The sequence below is a fragment of the Trichoplax adhaerens genome, genomic scaffold (assembly GCF_000150275.1).
Source record: "Trichoplax adhaerens TRIADscaffold_1 genomic scaffold, whole genome shotgun sequence".
Lineage (NCBI taxonomy): Eukaryota > Metazoa > Placozoa > Uniplacotomia > Trichoplacea > Trichoplacidae > Trichoplax > Trichoplax adhaerens.
In genome coordinates, this window is record NW_002060943.1 from 62253 (window position 1) to 76967 (window position 14715).

At 33.2% G+C, this 14715-nt stretch overlaps 2 protein-coding genes across 2 annotated transcripts; both read left to right on the forward strand.

Moving 5' to 3' along the window:
- Positions 1–603: 603 nt before the first annotated feature.
- On the forward strand, positions 604–8812 carry TRIADDRAFT_51256 (uncharacterized protein; the record flags this gene model as incomplete). The annotated part of the gene is made up of 25 exons (XM_002107553.1): positions 604–643; positions 1731–1807; positions 1910–2005; positions 2156–2251; positions 2454–2549; positions 2711–2806; positions 2966–3061; positions 3219–3314; positions 3470–3565; positions 3724–3819; positions 3985–4080; positions 4252–4347; positions 4513–4608; positions 4772–4867; positions 5025–5120; positions 5277–5372; positions 5541–5636; positions 5794–5889; positions 6047–6142; positions 6562–6657; positions 7085–7180; positions 7342–7437; positions 7597–7692; positions 7836–7937; positions 8738–8812. The coding sequence occupies 25 exons, from the start codon at positions 604–606 to the stop codon at positions 8810–8812; spliced, it is 2310 nt and encodes a 769-aa protein (XP_002107589.1).
- Positions 8813–13699: 4887 nt separating this feature from the next.
- On the forward strand, positions 13700–14526 carry TRIADDRAFT_51257 (uncharacterized protein; the record flags this gene model as incomplete). The annotated part of the gene is made up of 2 exons (XM_002107554.1): positions 13700–13759; positions 13852–14526. 2 exons carry the CDS (start codon positions 13700–13702, stop codon positions 14524–14526), a joined length of 735 nt encoding a protein of 244 aa, XP_002107590.1.
- Positions 14527–14715: the final 189 nt, after the last annotated feature.

Consider the following 14715-nt stretch of genomic DNA (forward strand, 5'->3'; position numbering starts at 1 on the left):
CCGCAGTGCACTAAAACTGCAATATTAGTCACATTTTACTAAAATAAACAAAAGAGAATACAAAAATGACCAGTAAAATTAGGATTGAGGAGACGAAGATCGCAAAGACTTGCTGAAAGGCCGCAATGCACTTTCCTGATTTCGTTAGTCCTTTGCGAGCAAGGACGCTATAGTAAACGATACTATTGGCGAAGATGGTGTATTATTTCCTAGAGTGAGGAGTACCGTATCGTATATTGCTACAAGTTGAAATGCTCGCAAGGCATTGACAACCTTCGTTAGTACTTTGCGGTGGATGATCACCGTACTAAACAAGGATGTCAGCCAAGATTCTATATGATGTCTTGTATTTGAATGGATTGTATGGGACATTACTCAAGCTGATGCAGCTTTAATGAAGACCGCAAAGCACTAAAGTTACAATTGGAAAGGATCAACATTCGATAGGTATAAATAGCCTTAGCATGACTGATTTTTTCTAAATTCTTTTCCGAAGCGAGGAAGGCTAAAGGAAGTTGAAATACCTATCCAAGTTGGACCCTTTACCTGTTGAATTTTTGATTTAGATATCATTTCGTCTAAACCTTATCAAGTCAGCGTATCATGGATAGCTTAACAGATAGACCTTGCAACTATGTTGAAAGTAAGTACTAGACTGTACAGTATATAGTGCATCAGATGTTTACAGGAATACACCGTACGCCTTGATTGGTACTACCAGTTGAATTTTGCTTAATAATCAATGTTCAACGTCTTGGCACTGAAAAATTTGCCTAGCCACCCATGTAATCAACGGCTACAATCAGACCTTTTAGATAAATTAAGAAAAAAGAATACCAATAATTGAGGTGCCAATGCAGTTGAATAACATAGAATGACCAATACACTACACTGTATGTCCAGTTAGAATGCCCTTGATCCGTACTACAGTAGTTTAACTTGGGTTATCAACGTTTGCGGCTTCGCACTCCAAATTTATCTAGTCACTCATGGAATCAATGGCTAGAATCAGACCTTTTAGACAATTTATGAAAAAAGAATACCAGCAATGCAGGGATCAATTGAATCGAATTGATCCGAACACAGCTCAATAACATTGAATGACGGACCAATGCAGTAAAGTAAAAAGTCGTTTATACAAGTGATTGTGCGCTATTATTTTTTGGATTTATTTTTAGTAGTCACACCGACTGTACAGTGTACAGTACAGTACACTGTACTGTACTGTACGCTGAGTATACAGTACAGTACACTGTACGCTGAGTGTACAGTACAGTACGGTAGTGTACAGCAATATTATTTTCCTATAAGATATTTGAATAAAAGTAGAAATAAAATGTATTACTAGATGTCGGTATGAATTACTGCATTAGCCCGTTAGTTTTAGTTAGTTATACAGTACAGTATCCAAAACGAAATGTACTGTACACCGTGTGCAGTGTACAGTTATTACCGTATACTGTCTGTACTGTAGCACTATAGCAAAAAAAATAAATAAACAAATCAATCAAAAATCGGGATGGGTACAGACAGTCATGCGGACAATCTAACTGCGCATGTCCAATATCCAATTTGTGACGTACACTCCTACAGTACTCACTGGAGACCCTCTACAGTATGATGAAGGGTCGCTAGTACTCACCGCGCAATCAAAATGGGATGCTGTTACAACAGAATTTTTGACATTTCATTCTTTCTTCTTAAACTATAGCTGGAATTTGCAAATGTAGTCCTGACTGCAAGTGCAGAAACTGTCAATGCACATCAGACTGCAAATCATCCTGTGCAAAGAACTGCGACTGTTCTGGTTAGTTGAAACAAGTTCAATGAATACTCTACAGTCTACAGTCTATAGTAAACTGTATTGCAGATCTCAGTTGACTGCGTTATTTTCAATGTTTATGTTTAGCTGGCAATTGCAAATGCTGTTGTCATTGCGACTGTAGTAACTGTCAATGTACATCGTGCAGCAAATCAACCAGTGGAAAAACTTGCGACTGTTCAGGTCAGTTAATAAAAGCATATAACGTAAACACCATTTCTTAAACTATATCAGTTAAATAAATGTAATCACATAGTAATAATATCGTCGCTTCCCTATCTCGGTAATAGCGTATTACAGTAATCGAATTGTTTCTGGTATTTTAATATTTAGACGATAATTGCACATGCTGTTCTCAATGCAACTGCACGAGCTGTAAATGCACATCATGTACTAAGTCGCCGAATGAAAACACTTGCGACTGTTCAGGTAAGTTAAAACAAATTAAATAAATACCATTTCTTATAGATAGGACTTACAATAATAATAATTAATTATAATCGAACCAATATAATCAGACATTACTCATTTCCTCACTTCCCTCCCTACCTTTTAGTAGTATTACATACTGTACGTACATATGCTATTTATATAGTGTATTGATTTATTTGTTTATGACTTTTACATTTAGCTTGCGATTGCAAAAACTGCTCTGATTGCAACTGTACTAGCTGTAAATGCACATCATGCAGCAAATCGTCGAGTGGAAACACTTGCGACTGCTCAGGTCAGTTAATAAAGAGTCAAATAAATAATATGCGCTGCCTTAAGAGATATAATTTATATATTTATTATATTGAGAATATATCACAAGATATTACTCGTATTATCACTTTCCTATGCTTGTGGTAGCGTGTTAATTTTATCGTTTCTGGCCATTACATTTAGCTTGCAATTGCAAGAGCTGCTCTGATTGCAACTGTACTAGCTGTAAATGTACATCATGCAGCAAATCGTCCAGTGGAAATACTTGCGACTGTTCAGGTCAGTTAATAAAAGAGTCAAATAAATAATATGCGCTACCTTAAAGAGATATAATTTATTCATTATATCGAAAATACGTCACAAGATAGTACTTGTATTGTCACTTTCCTATGCTTGTAGTATCGTGTTAATTTTATCGTTTCTGGCCTTTACATTTAGCTTGCAATTGCAAATGCTGCTCTGCTTGTAACTGTACTAGCTGTAAATGCACATCATGCAGCAAATCGTCCAGTGGGAACACTTGCGACTGCTCAGGTCAGTTAATAAAGAGTCAAATAAATAATATGCCCAACTTTAAAGGGATGTAATTTATTTATTATATCGAAAATACATCACAAGATATCACTCGTATTGTCACTTTCCTATCCCTATAGTAGCGTATTAATTTTATCGTTTCTGGCTTTGCATTTAGCTGGCAATTGCAAATGTTGCTCTGATTGTAAATGCACTAGCTGTAAATGCACATCATGCAGCAAATCGTCCAGTGGAAACACTTGCGACTGTTCAGGTCAGTTAATAAGAATTAAATAAATAATTTGCCCAATTTTAAGGATATAATTTATTCATTATATCTAAAATATATCACAAGACATTACTCGTATCGTCACATTCCTATCCCTGTGGTAGCGTATTAATTTTATCGTTTCTGGCTTTCACATTTAGCTTGCAATTGCAAATGTTGCTCTGATTGTAACTGCACTAGCTGTAAATGCACATCATGCAGCAAATCGTCGAGTACAAACACTTGCGACTGTTCAGGTCAGTTAATAAAGAGTCAAATAAATAATATGCCCAATTTTAAGGAGATATAATTTATTTATTATATCTAAAATATATCACAAGACATTACTCGTATCGTCACATTGCTATCCCTGTAGCAGCGTATTAATTTTATCGTTTTTGGCCTTTACATTTAGCTTGCAATTGCAAAAGCTGTTCTGATTGTAACTGTACTAGCTGTAAATGCACATCATGCAGCAAATCGTCGAGTGGAAAAACTTGCGACTGTTCAGGTCAGTTAATAAAGAGTCGAATAAATAATAAATAATATACACTACCTTAAAGAGATGTAATTTATTTATTATATCTATAATATATCACAAGATATTACTCGTATCGTCGCATTCCTACCTAGTTAGTAGCATATTAATTTTATCGTTTCTGACTTTTACATTTAGCTGGCAATTGCAAATGCTGTTATTATTGCAACTGTACTAGCTGTAAATGCACATCATGCAGCAAATCGTCGAATGGAAACACTTGCGACTGTTCAGGTCAGTTAACTTCAATAAAGAATCAAATAAATAATAAATATTATGCACTACCTTAAAGAGATGTAATTTATTTATTATATCTATAATGTATCACAAGACATTACTCGTATCGTCGCATTCCTACCAAGTTAGTAGCGTATTAATTTTATCGTTTCTGGCCTTTACATTTAGCTGGCAATTGCAAATGCTGCTATTATTGCAACTGTACTAGCTGTAAATGCACATCATGTAGCAAATCGTCCAGTGGAAAAACTTGCGACTGTACAGGTCAGTTAATAAAGAATCAAATAAATAATAAATATTATGCACTACCTTAAAGAGATATAATTTATTTATTATATCTATAATATATCACAAGATATTACTCAAATCATCACATTCCTATCCCTCTAGTAGCGTATTAATTTCATTGTTTCTGGCTTTTATACTTAGCTTGCAATTGCAAAAGCTGTTCTGATTGTAACTGTACTAGCTGTAAATGCACATCATGCAGTAAATCGTCAAGTGGAAACATTTGCGACTGTTCAGGTCAGTTAATAAAAATTCAAATAAATAATATACACTACCTTAAAGAGATACACGTATTATTTATTTACTGTATCTAAAATACGTCACCAGATATTACTCGTATCGTCACTTTCCTATCCTCTGGTAACGTATTAATTCTATCGTTTCTGGCTTTTACATTTAGCTTGCAATTGCAAATGCTGTTCTGATTGTAACTGTACTAGCTGTAAATGCACATCATGTAGCAAATCGTCGAATGGAAACACTTGCGACTGTTCAGGTCAGTTATTAAAGAATCAAATAAATATATGTACTACCTTAAAAAGATGTGATTTATTTATTATATCTATAATATATCACCGGATATTATTGATATCATCGCATTCCTACCTAGTTAGTAGCGTGTTAATTTTATCGTTTCTGGCTTTTACATTTAGCTGGCAATTGCAAATGCTGTTCTGATTGTAACTGTACTAGCTGTAAATGCACATCGTGCAGAAAATCGTCGAGTGGAAGAACTTGCGACTGTTCAGGTCAGTTAATAAAGAGTCAAATAAATAATAAATAATATGCACTACCTTAAAGAAATATAATTTATTTATAATATATCACAAGATATTACTCAAATCATCACTTTCCTATCCCTGTAGTAGCGTATTAATTTTATCGTTTCTGGCTTTTACATTTAGCTGGCAATTGCAAATGCTGTTCTGATTGTAACTGTACTAGCTGTAAATGCACATCATGCAGCAAATTGTCGAGTAAAAATACTTGCGACTGTTCAGGTCAGTTAATAAAGAGTCAAATANATAATAATAAATAATATACACTACCATAAAAAGATGTAATTTATTTATTATATCTAAAATATATCACCGGATATTACTCGTATCGTCGCATGCCTACCTAGTTAGTAGCGTATTAATTTTATCGTTTCTGGCTTTTACATTTAGCTTGCAATTGCAAGAGCTGTTATTATTGTAACTGTACTAGCTGTAAATGCACATCATGCAGCAAATCGTCGAGTGGAAAAACTTGCGACTGTTCAGGTCAGTTAATAAAGAATCAAGTAAATATATATATTACCTTAAAAAGATGTAATTTATTTATTATATCTATAATATATCACCGGATATTACTCGTTTCGTCGCATTCCTACCTAGTTAGTAGCGTATTAATTTTATCGTTTCTGGCTTTTGCATTTAGTTGGCAATTGCAAATGCTGTTCTGATTGCAACTGTACTAGTTGTAAATGCATATCATGCAGCAAATCGTCCAGTGGAAGCACTTGCGACTGTTCGGGTCAGTTAATAAAGAATCAAATAAATATATGTACTACCTTAAAAAGATGTAATTTATTTATTATATCTAAAATATATCACAAGACATTACTCGTATCGTCGTATTCCTACCTAGTTAGTAGCGTATTAATTTTATCGTTTCTGGCTGTTACATTTAGCTTGCAATTGCAAATGCTGCTCTGATTGTAACTGTACTAGCTGTAAATGCACATCATGCAGCAAATCGTCGAGTGGAAACACTTGCGACTGTTCAGGTCAGTTAATAAAGAGTCAAATAAATAATATGCCCAATTTTAAGGAGACATAATTTATTTATTATATCTAAAATATATCACAAGACATTACTCGTATCGTCGCATTGCTATCCCTGTAGCAGCGTATTAATTTTATCGTTTTTGGCTTTTACATTTAGCTTGCAATTGCAAAAGCTGTTCTGATTGTAACTGTATGAGCTGTAAATGCACATCATGCAGCAAATCGTCGAGTGGAAAAACTTGCGACTGTTCAGGTCAGTTAATAAAGAGTCGAATAAATAATAAATAATATACACTACCTTAAAGAGATGTAATTTATTTATTATATCTATAATATATCACAAGATATTACTCGTATCGTCGCATTCCTACCTAGTTAGTAGCATGTTAATTTTATCGTTTCTGACTTTTACATTTAGCTGGCAATTGCAAATGCTGTTATTATTGCAACTGTACTAGCTGTAAATGCACATCATGCAGCAAATCGTCGAATGGAAACACTTGCGACTGTTCAGGTCAGTTAATAAAGAGTCGAGTAAATAATAAATCATATGCACTACCTTAAAAAGATGTAATTCATTTATTATATCTAAAATATTTCACCGGATATAACTCGTATCGTCGCATTCCTACCTAGTTAGTAGCGTATTAATTTTATCGTTTCTGGCTTTTACATTTAGCTTGCAATTGCAAGATGCTGTTCTGATTGTAACTGTACTAGCTGTAAATGCACATCATGCAGCAAATCGTCGAGTGGAAAAACTTGCGACTGTTCAGGTCAGTTAATAAAGAATCAAATAAATAATAAATAATATGCACCACCTTAAAGAGATGTAATTTATTTACTATATCTATAATATATCACCAGATATTACTCGTATCGTCACTTTCCTAACCCTGTAGTAGCGTGTTAATTTTATCGTTTCTGACTTTTACATTTAGCTGGCAATTGCAAATGCTGTTACTATTGCAACTGTACTAGCTGTAAATGCACATCATGCAGCAAATCGTCGAGTGGAAACACTTGCAACTGTTCAGGTCAGTTAATAAAGAGTCAAATAAATAATAAATATTATGCACTACCTTAAAGAGATATAATTTATTATATCTATAATATATCACCGGATATTACTGGTATCGTCGCATTCTTACCTAGTTAGTAGCGTATTAATTTTATCGTTTCTGGCTTTTACATTTAGCTTGCAATTGCAAGAGCTGTTCTGATTGTAACTGTACTAGCTGTAAATGCACATCATGCAGCAAATCGTCCAGTGGAAACACTTGCGACTGTTCAGGTCAGCTAATAAAGATTCAAATAAATAATATGTAATACCTTAAAGAAATATAATTTATTTATCATATCTATAATATATCACCAGATATTACTCGTATCGCCACTTTCCTAACCCTGTAGTAGCGTGTTAATTTTATCGTTTCTGGCTTTTTATATTTAGCTTGCAATTGCAAAAGCTGTTCTGATTGTAACTGTACGAGCTGTAAATGCACATCATGCAACAAATCTGCAAGTGGAAAAACTTACGACTTTTCAGGTCAGTTAAAACAAGTTAAAATAACACTATTCCTTAAAGATATAATTTATACTCGAATAAACGTAATCAGACACTACTAGTATCGTTAATCTGCAATTCCTGTCGCAGTGTATTAATGTAATTGTTTCTGGCTTTTACAATAGCTTGCAATTGCAAATGCTGTTCCGACCGCAATTGTACTAGCTGTAAATGTAAATGTACATCATGCAGCAAATCACCAAGTAAAAAAACTTGCGACTGTTCAGGTCAGTTAAAAACGAGTTAAATGAATATACATGTCTTAAAGATATTTATTTATCTTCATTTTATTATAATTGAATAAAATGGGATCAGACATTATTCGGACCTTCGCTTTCCTAATTCTGTATTAGCATATTGATATCTCTGTTTCTGTCTTTACATTTAGCAGCCAATTGCAAATGCTGTTCTGATTGCGACTGCACTAGCTGCAAATGTGCATTATGCTGTAAAGCACTGAGTGGAAAGACTTACAGCTATTCAGGTCAGTTAGAGATACATTTTATAATAGCCGGATAAATATAATTGGACATTGCTTGTATTGTCGTTTTTCTTATACTTGTAGTAATATATCAAAGTTCATTGTTTCTGATTTTTACTTTTAGCTGGCAACTCTAAGTGCTGTTGTGAATGTGGCTGTACTAGCTGCGAATGCACGTCATGCAGTAAATCATCGCTAGTGGAAATACTTGCGACTGTTCAGGTTAGTAAAGTGAATACAATATCTTAAAGTAATCAGATATTAATCGGTTATTACGTTTCTATTCATGTAGTAGTGTATTAATTTCACTGTATCTGCCTAATATATTTAGCTACGAATTGCAAATGCTTTCCTGATTGCGATTGCAATATCTGCAAATGTACTATTATGTAACAAATCATCTAATGAATAGAGTCGCGGTTGTCCAGGTTAGTTAAAACAAATTTAAATTAATTCTGTATTATAATAAAACAAATGTGCTTAGCATTATCTAATCACAACTTGTGGAATTCACGCTTTAACTCTATTCTCTATCAATCATCACAGGAAATGCAGCCAGCTATAATTATAAGAAATAGGAGTGTGTCAACCACAGCCGTTCAAAAGGATGCAGGAAGTTAATTTGCCATAGCTTTTACAATGAAACCTTCATCTTTTACATGGGTACCTACTATCAATTGTTTACCGCTTATCTATAATAATTACATTCTAAAATATCTTGTTTAAGCGTTATAATCATAACAATAGACAGTTCGACTATTCGGACACATACTCAAATTATAATTACTGCACCAATGCGCTATGCTAAGAAAATCAATAAAACTATTATTTTGAATCTATCTTGTGGAAGTCTTACTAAAAAAGTACAATACTAATTTTATCTATCACTACTAGCGATAACTAAAATTTCTATCGCATTTTAATCATAACTACGCGGATGAATAATGTTTGCACCTTGATGAGCTACTAAGAAGTTGGTGCATGTATCTGCTGAGTAATTTAATAAATAGATCATATTTGACTTAATTACCAACCGAGATTTAATATTGGTGTACGAGAATATTTCACTTAAAGTAAACGGAGCATAGAGCTGTTCTACGATAACTAAAATTTCTGTCGCATTTTAATCATAACTACGCGGATGAATAATGTTTGCACCTTGATGAGCTACTAAGAAGTTGGTGCATGTATCTGCTGAGTAATTTAATAAATAAATCATATTTGACTTAATTACCAACCGAGATTTAATATTGGTGTACGAGGATATTTCACTTAAAGTAAAATGAGCATAGAGCTGTTCGTATGATCTAAAATACATATAGTTAATTAATTATATCAAAGACGTTTAAGAGTAAAAGTGCAAGGCAACGATTAACATCCAAAAAGGGTACAGTAATTAGCAGCTACAGTACATTAAACAGTACCGTGCAGTTTAAATTGAGCCTGTTAGGTGTCTAAAGTAAAAATAATGCTGTAGTTTCTAAATCTTCACAGTTCCAATAATTAGCAATTTGAAACACATTCTATCTAGGTAGTGCCGTATAAGACTCATTAAACTAAAAGAATTTGATAGTGATTTCGTACATCTACGAAAACATCAGCAAAGCTAGAATCGACACTAATACTTATAGGAGAAAATTATAATTAGGTACCTGGTCAAAAGGAATAATCATCGTGGCTAAATTGTACACATAAACATGGTACTGTGCAGAACAGATTTGCAATAGAAGTGGCCTTTTCGAAATGTTTATTTATTAAGTTGCCATTGTAATTTAATGCAATAATGCGGTATTTTGCACGTGCAGAATAAATTCATCACTGTTCCACGTTATAGCTTACTAATTTGCATATCTTTCTACTAATTGTATTTGTCGTAATTAAGATTACTACACTTACAATTGATCTTCTAAAATTAAATTTCATACCTCAGCCTCCTTGATTATTCTAGATTAAAATAAGGCTATACAAACACTGTGAAAGTATCTTTTGACTATAGTCATTTTTACATCGCTTATCGGGATTGCAATATGCTGTAGTACGATACTCGTTGAAATCCGTACTTTATGGTATAGCCTAGATGAATCAGAAAAGTTAATCGAAACTTCTTACCAGAAGCCAAAATTAAATATGTGAAACTAACTAGAGATAAAATAATAGACGATAACTTTCTTACTAAATGTATGAGCGATGACATCATTAAAAAGTAATGCGTGAAAAGTTAGAACATCTATAGCTTATGACTACTAGAAATTTATGGACCAATTACTGAACTTCTATCCATTTAAATCATAGTAAACCTGAATAAGTCTAATATTTCAATATAGTATAAATACCGATTTTATGCCCTTAATTAAAATAGTATGGCAATTTATCCTGTTTGCCAACAACTTATCCAATTACAGTTCCGCCGATCCACCAATTTGTAGTAGCTGTTGAGCTATTAGTACACCTAAATCTAGGATTTTCAGTTTGATATCGACCGAATGCCTCCTCATTAGCTATAGTGTCAGGAATTCTCAACCGTGAGCAAGCCTGTGTTGCTCGTGAAACATCAATAAACGTATGAAACTTATTGTTACCATAATAAATAGGAATACTACATTGCCGACATGAAAAACCTTGAATATTAAAGAAATCGACGGTAGCACAAGTGTAGCCAGAAGATGTGCCAAACATATTGTATCGGCAAAGTGCAACCCTCAGATAGTCGCGATGATCCGTTAAACCTTTATCTACTTCGGCATTAAATTACACGTAGCGCGTAGATAATTGGTGCCAGGATTATTCTTGATGGATAGCATTCTGGATTTGGAAAGTCGGAAATCAGACCAGTTAACTCCACAATCTTCAGATTCTGCATCGTATGCAAAGTTTTTTCGATAATTGGACGTTTTTGCTTTAGCTAAGGAAAGAGACTCAATTAGCGTCCAAGCAAAACCTGAATCTGATTCAAAATCACAGTATGTTGCAAAAGGTTTATTTGTGCTATCAAATAGGACATAGTATCCATTTCGTTGAGCTGCTAATTCCCTTGCATGTAGACATGATTTAGGTTTGATCGGCTGATAGAATTGAAAATTGATAAAATGTTAATTTATAAAATTTGTAACAAATGTCATATTTGACAAAAGAAAAAATGAATTTTTAAACTTACTGTCAGTATTACTGACTGTACCAGACCGAATAAAATGAAAACCGGTAGCTGAATCGATTTCATCGTAAAGACTATTGTAAATCAGTTCGTGATCAATTTCAATTTGGTAATTTAGTCTATTATAATCTCGGTCCAAATTTAAAGACAATATTAAGCAATTATTTGTAGTTGCTAGAACTATTTCATCGAGGCTATTTAGAATTCTTTATTTAATTACTACCTATCAAATATCATAGCGGGTATCAAATTGGCTCCTCCCTTACCACATTTTGTTGCTTGGGTAAAATCTTATACTGTGCTAGTAGTACATTGTTCGTTTAAACTACTCAAATGAGATCAATAGCTATTAAATTATTTATTCACCAGCATGATCGAGATAGATAGATAGATGCTGAATGATGTTTTGGCCGCTACTTACGTCTTGTAATAAAATAAAAGATTCATTAGCTCTTAATTGAAATGTTTCAATTTATTGAAGCTATACACAGCATGTACAGCAGATAAGCGTTACTTTTAAGATCTGAATTCAGTATGATTTCTTAGCTTGTACTACTTGCAATTCAGTAATGATGAGGTTTAATCTCGATGAATACGGAAGTTTAGCCCGGTTTGCAGTAGACAAAGTGGTTAAAGTATCTGTTAATTATCAGTTGTTATTGGATTAAATAATAAAATAGTTACTGGATACGATATCAGCAGGGGATAGTATGACTAGTCTCCTAATAATTTCACATGGCTACATTTAAAAACAGTGAGTATTGCGCTAGTATACATCCTTACTTAGTACCTGGCATAGCTTTCTATTTATAGAATAGATAAATACCGTATATTCCAGAATATTGAACTCAGTCGTGTTGTTAAATGCCAAAATTTGTATTTAATTATTCATTAAACTATCACAATTTTAAAAGTTATGATGTAATGCTTATTATACTCGTATTATTTCAAATTATGAATCAACAATATATCCGAGTGCCTGTACCATATTTACTAGACTGAATATGGTACGAAGTGTGATAATATTGCTAATGGCAAGTTATGTCTTTGATACGTAATAAATTTCTCTTGAAAAAATAAACTTTATGTAAGCATACGTGATTAATAAACCACCACTGGCATGCAATGGATCTATGACCGATGAATAAATAGATAAATGCTTTGATGACTAATTCGGTGGAGAATTAAAGTATAGATCAATCCTTAACGAAATAATTATGAAAATTTTATAGAAATATTCTCTTTAACTATATCAATACGCTTAGGAAATCAAGGTCTTTGGAGAATTCTTAATAACTAATAAACGAACTCACCAGAAACGTTCTTAGTCAGGAAAAAATATAAGGTATTGAGACAGTCTGGGTGCTTTAGCATTTGTACACTAGGAATTCATTACACGCAGTGCAAACTCTTTTTCTAAATATTCTTTGTTTGGATCTCATTTATTTATCTTGTGAGTATATAGGTATTTTTCTTAAAATAGCCTTTGATATAAGAGGTAATCACTGTGGAAATACGAGATGGATACAAAACTACACAAGATTTCGCTTAATATCCAGCGTATTTTATAACGAAAATTTATATACGACTAGGTATGACTATTTTAATACCGAAAAATTTCAATCGATAAAATAAATTACTACCATATCCAAACTTGTCCCTCACTTTACTAAAGAGAATTTTATGATACTTTCACACGCTTGAACAGTAAAATCTGGAAAAGTATCACATGCGGTTATAATTAATCTAGCGCAGCTATAGTTTTATTTTTTGCCATAGATCGCTATATAATGATTTAAAAGATTTTCGCGATAAAATTTAAGCATTAATTCAAGACTGACTTATGTCCTACAATACCGGTAGTATTAGTAATTTTTCATTATAAAGCTAATCTGACTCTTAATATCACCTATGAGTATGCAGCTATTTCCATGATATAGAATGCAAAGAATCTTTCAAATATCAGGTATGCTTGGAAAATATGATGATTAAATATCAACGCAAGAAACAATTCTCTGTCATGCTGATAAAGAAAACAACTTATAGACAATGATGCCATCGACAAATGTTATTGTCTGAAACATTACAGGATAATGAAGAATATTATATGATCTATTTAGCTTAGCAAGGGTAGTTACCATACTTCTCAGCATGGCTTTCCACCTCCAGTGGTTACTTATTGCCAATTTAATATTATATAAAGGCTTCTAAGTGATACACGAATTAAAATAGTTCCTAGCTATTTGTAACTAATAGTTAAAATATTGCCTAAACTTTGAGCGCAAGATCATAACTATTAAGTACTGTATTTGGTATCTATTAAAGCCATTAAAAAGTTTAAATAAAGAGCTGAAAATATGTCGATTTGGTTCTCTATAGCCATTTTATCTGTTCTAGTACCATTTGTGCAATTGACGGTAAGCTGAAATTGCTTAAACTCCTTTATACGTTGTTATAGAATCCGCTTAGGTACAATAATGGACTAAATCTGTTTCCATACCTTTTTTAGCCAATAAGACCTAGATCATGCCTTCAAGCCAAAGAATTAGTAGCTCAGCGCAACGGCTATTACGTACTATTTGATAGCACGAATAAACCCTTCATGACTTACTGCGATTTTGAGTCTGATAAAGGTTTTGCTTGGACATTGGTCGAGTCTCTTTCTTTAGCTAAGGCAAAGACATCTAAATATCAAAAAAATTTTTACTATGACGAAGAATCTGATGTTTGTACAGTCAATTGGGCTGAATACCGACTTTCAAAATCTAAAATGCTATCAATCTACCAAACACCTGGCTCCGATTATGTTCGAGCCACCTGTAATTTTAATGCTGGTATAGATGGAGGTTTAATTGATCATCGTGACTATTTCCGCGTTGCAACTTGCCGTTATAATATGTTTGCCATATCTAATTCTTTTGGTTGTATATCCCTCGATTACTTTAATGTACGAGGCTATTCATGTCGCAAATGTTCGGTTTCAGTTTATTACGGTAGGTCAAACTATCACACTTTTATTGATGTCTCGAGAGCGACACAGAGTTGTTCAAGATTGAAAATACCTGAAACTATAAATAATGAAGAAGCTTTTGGCCGATACCGAACTGTTAATCCAAAATTTAGATGTAGTACAAATTCTACATCAACTACAAATTGGTGGTTTGGAGGAACTGTAATCGCGTAGCTAGCAACGTCTGCAATACTGTTCTAATAACCAAATCAGGCACTTTGAGCTCATGTTGTACGTACTAACATAAAGTCAGTAACTTTTCTACAAGCATAACTTTCGCTAGTGCAAATAGTTTTACAACAACTTTGCGAAATAGCATTATAAGCTTTCTTTATTTGAATGAGTTAAAGTAATATTTTCGTA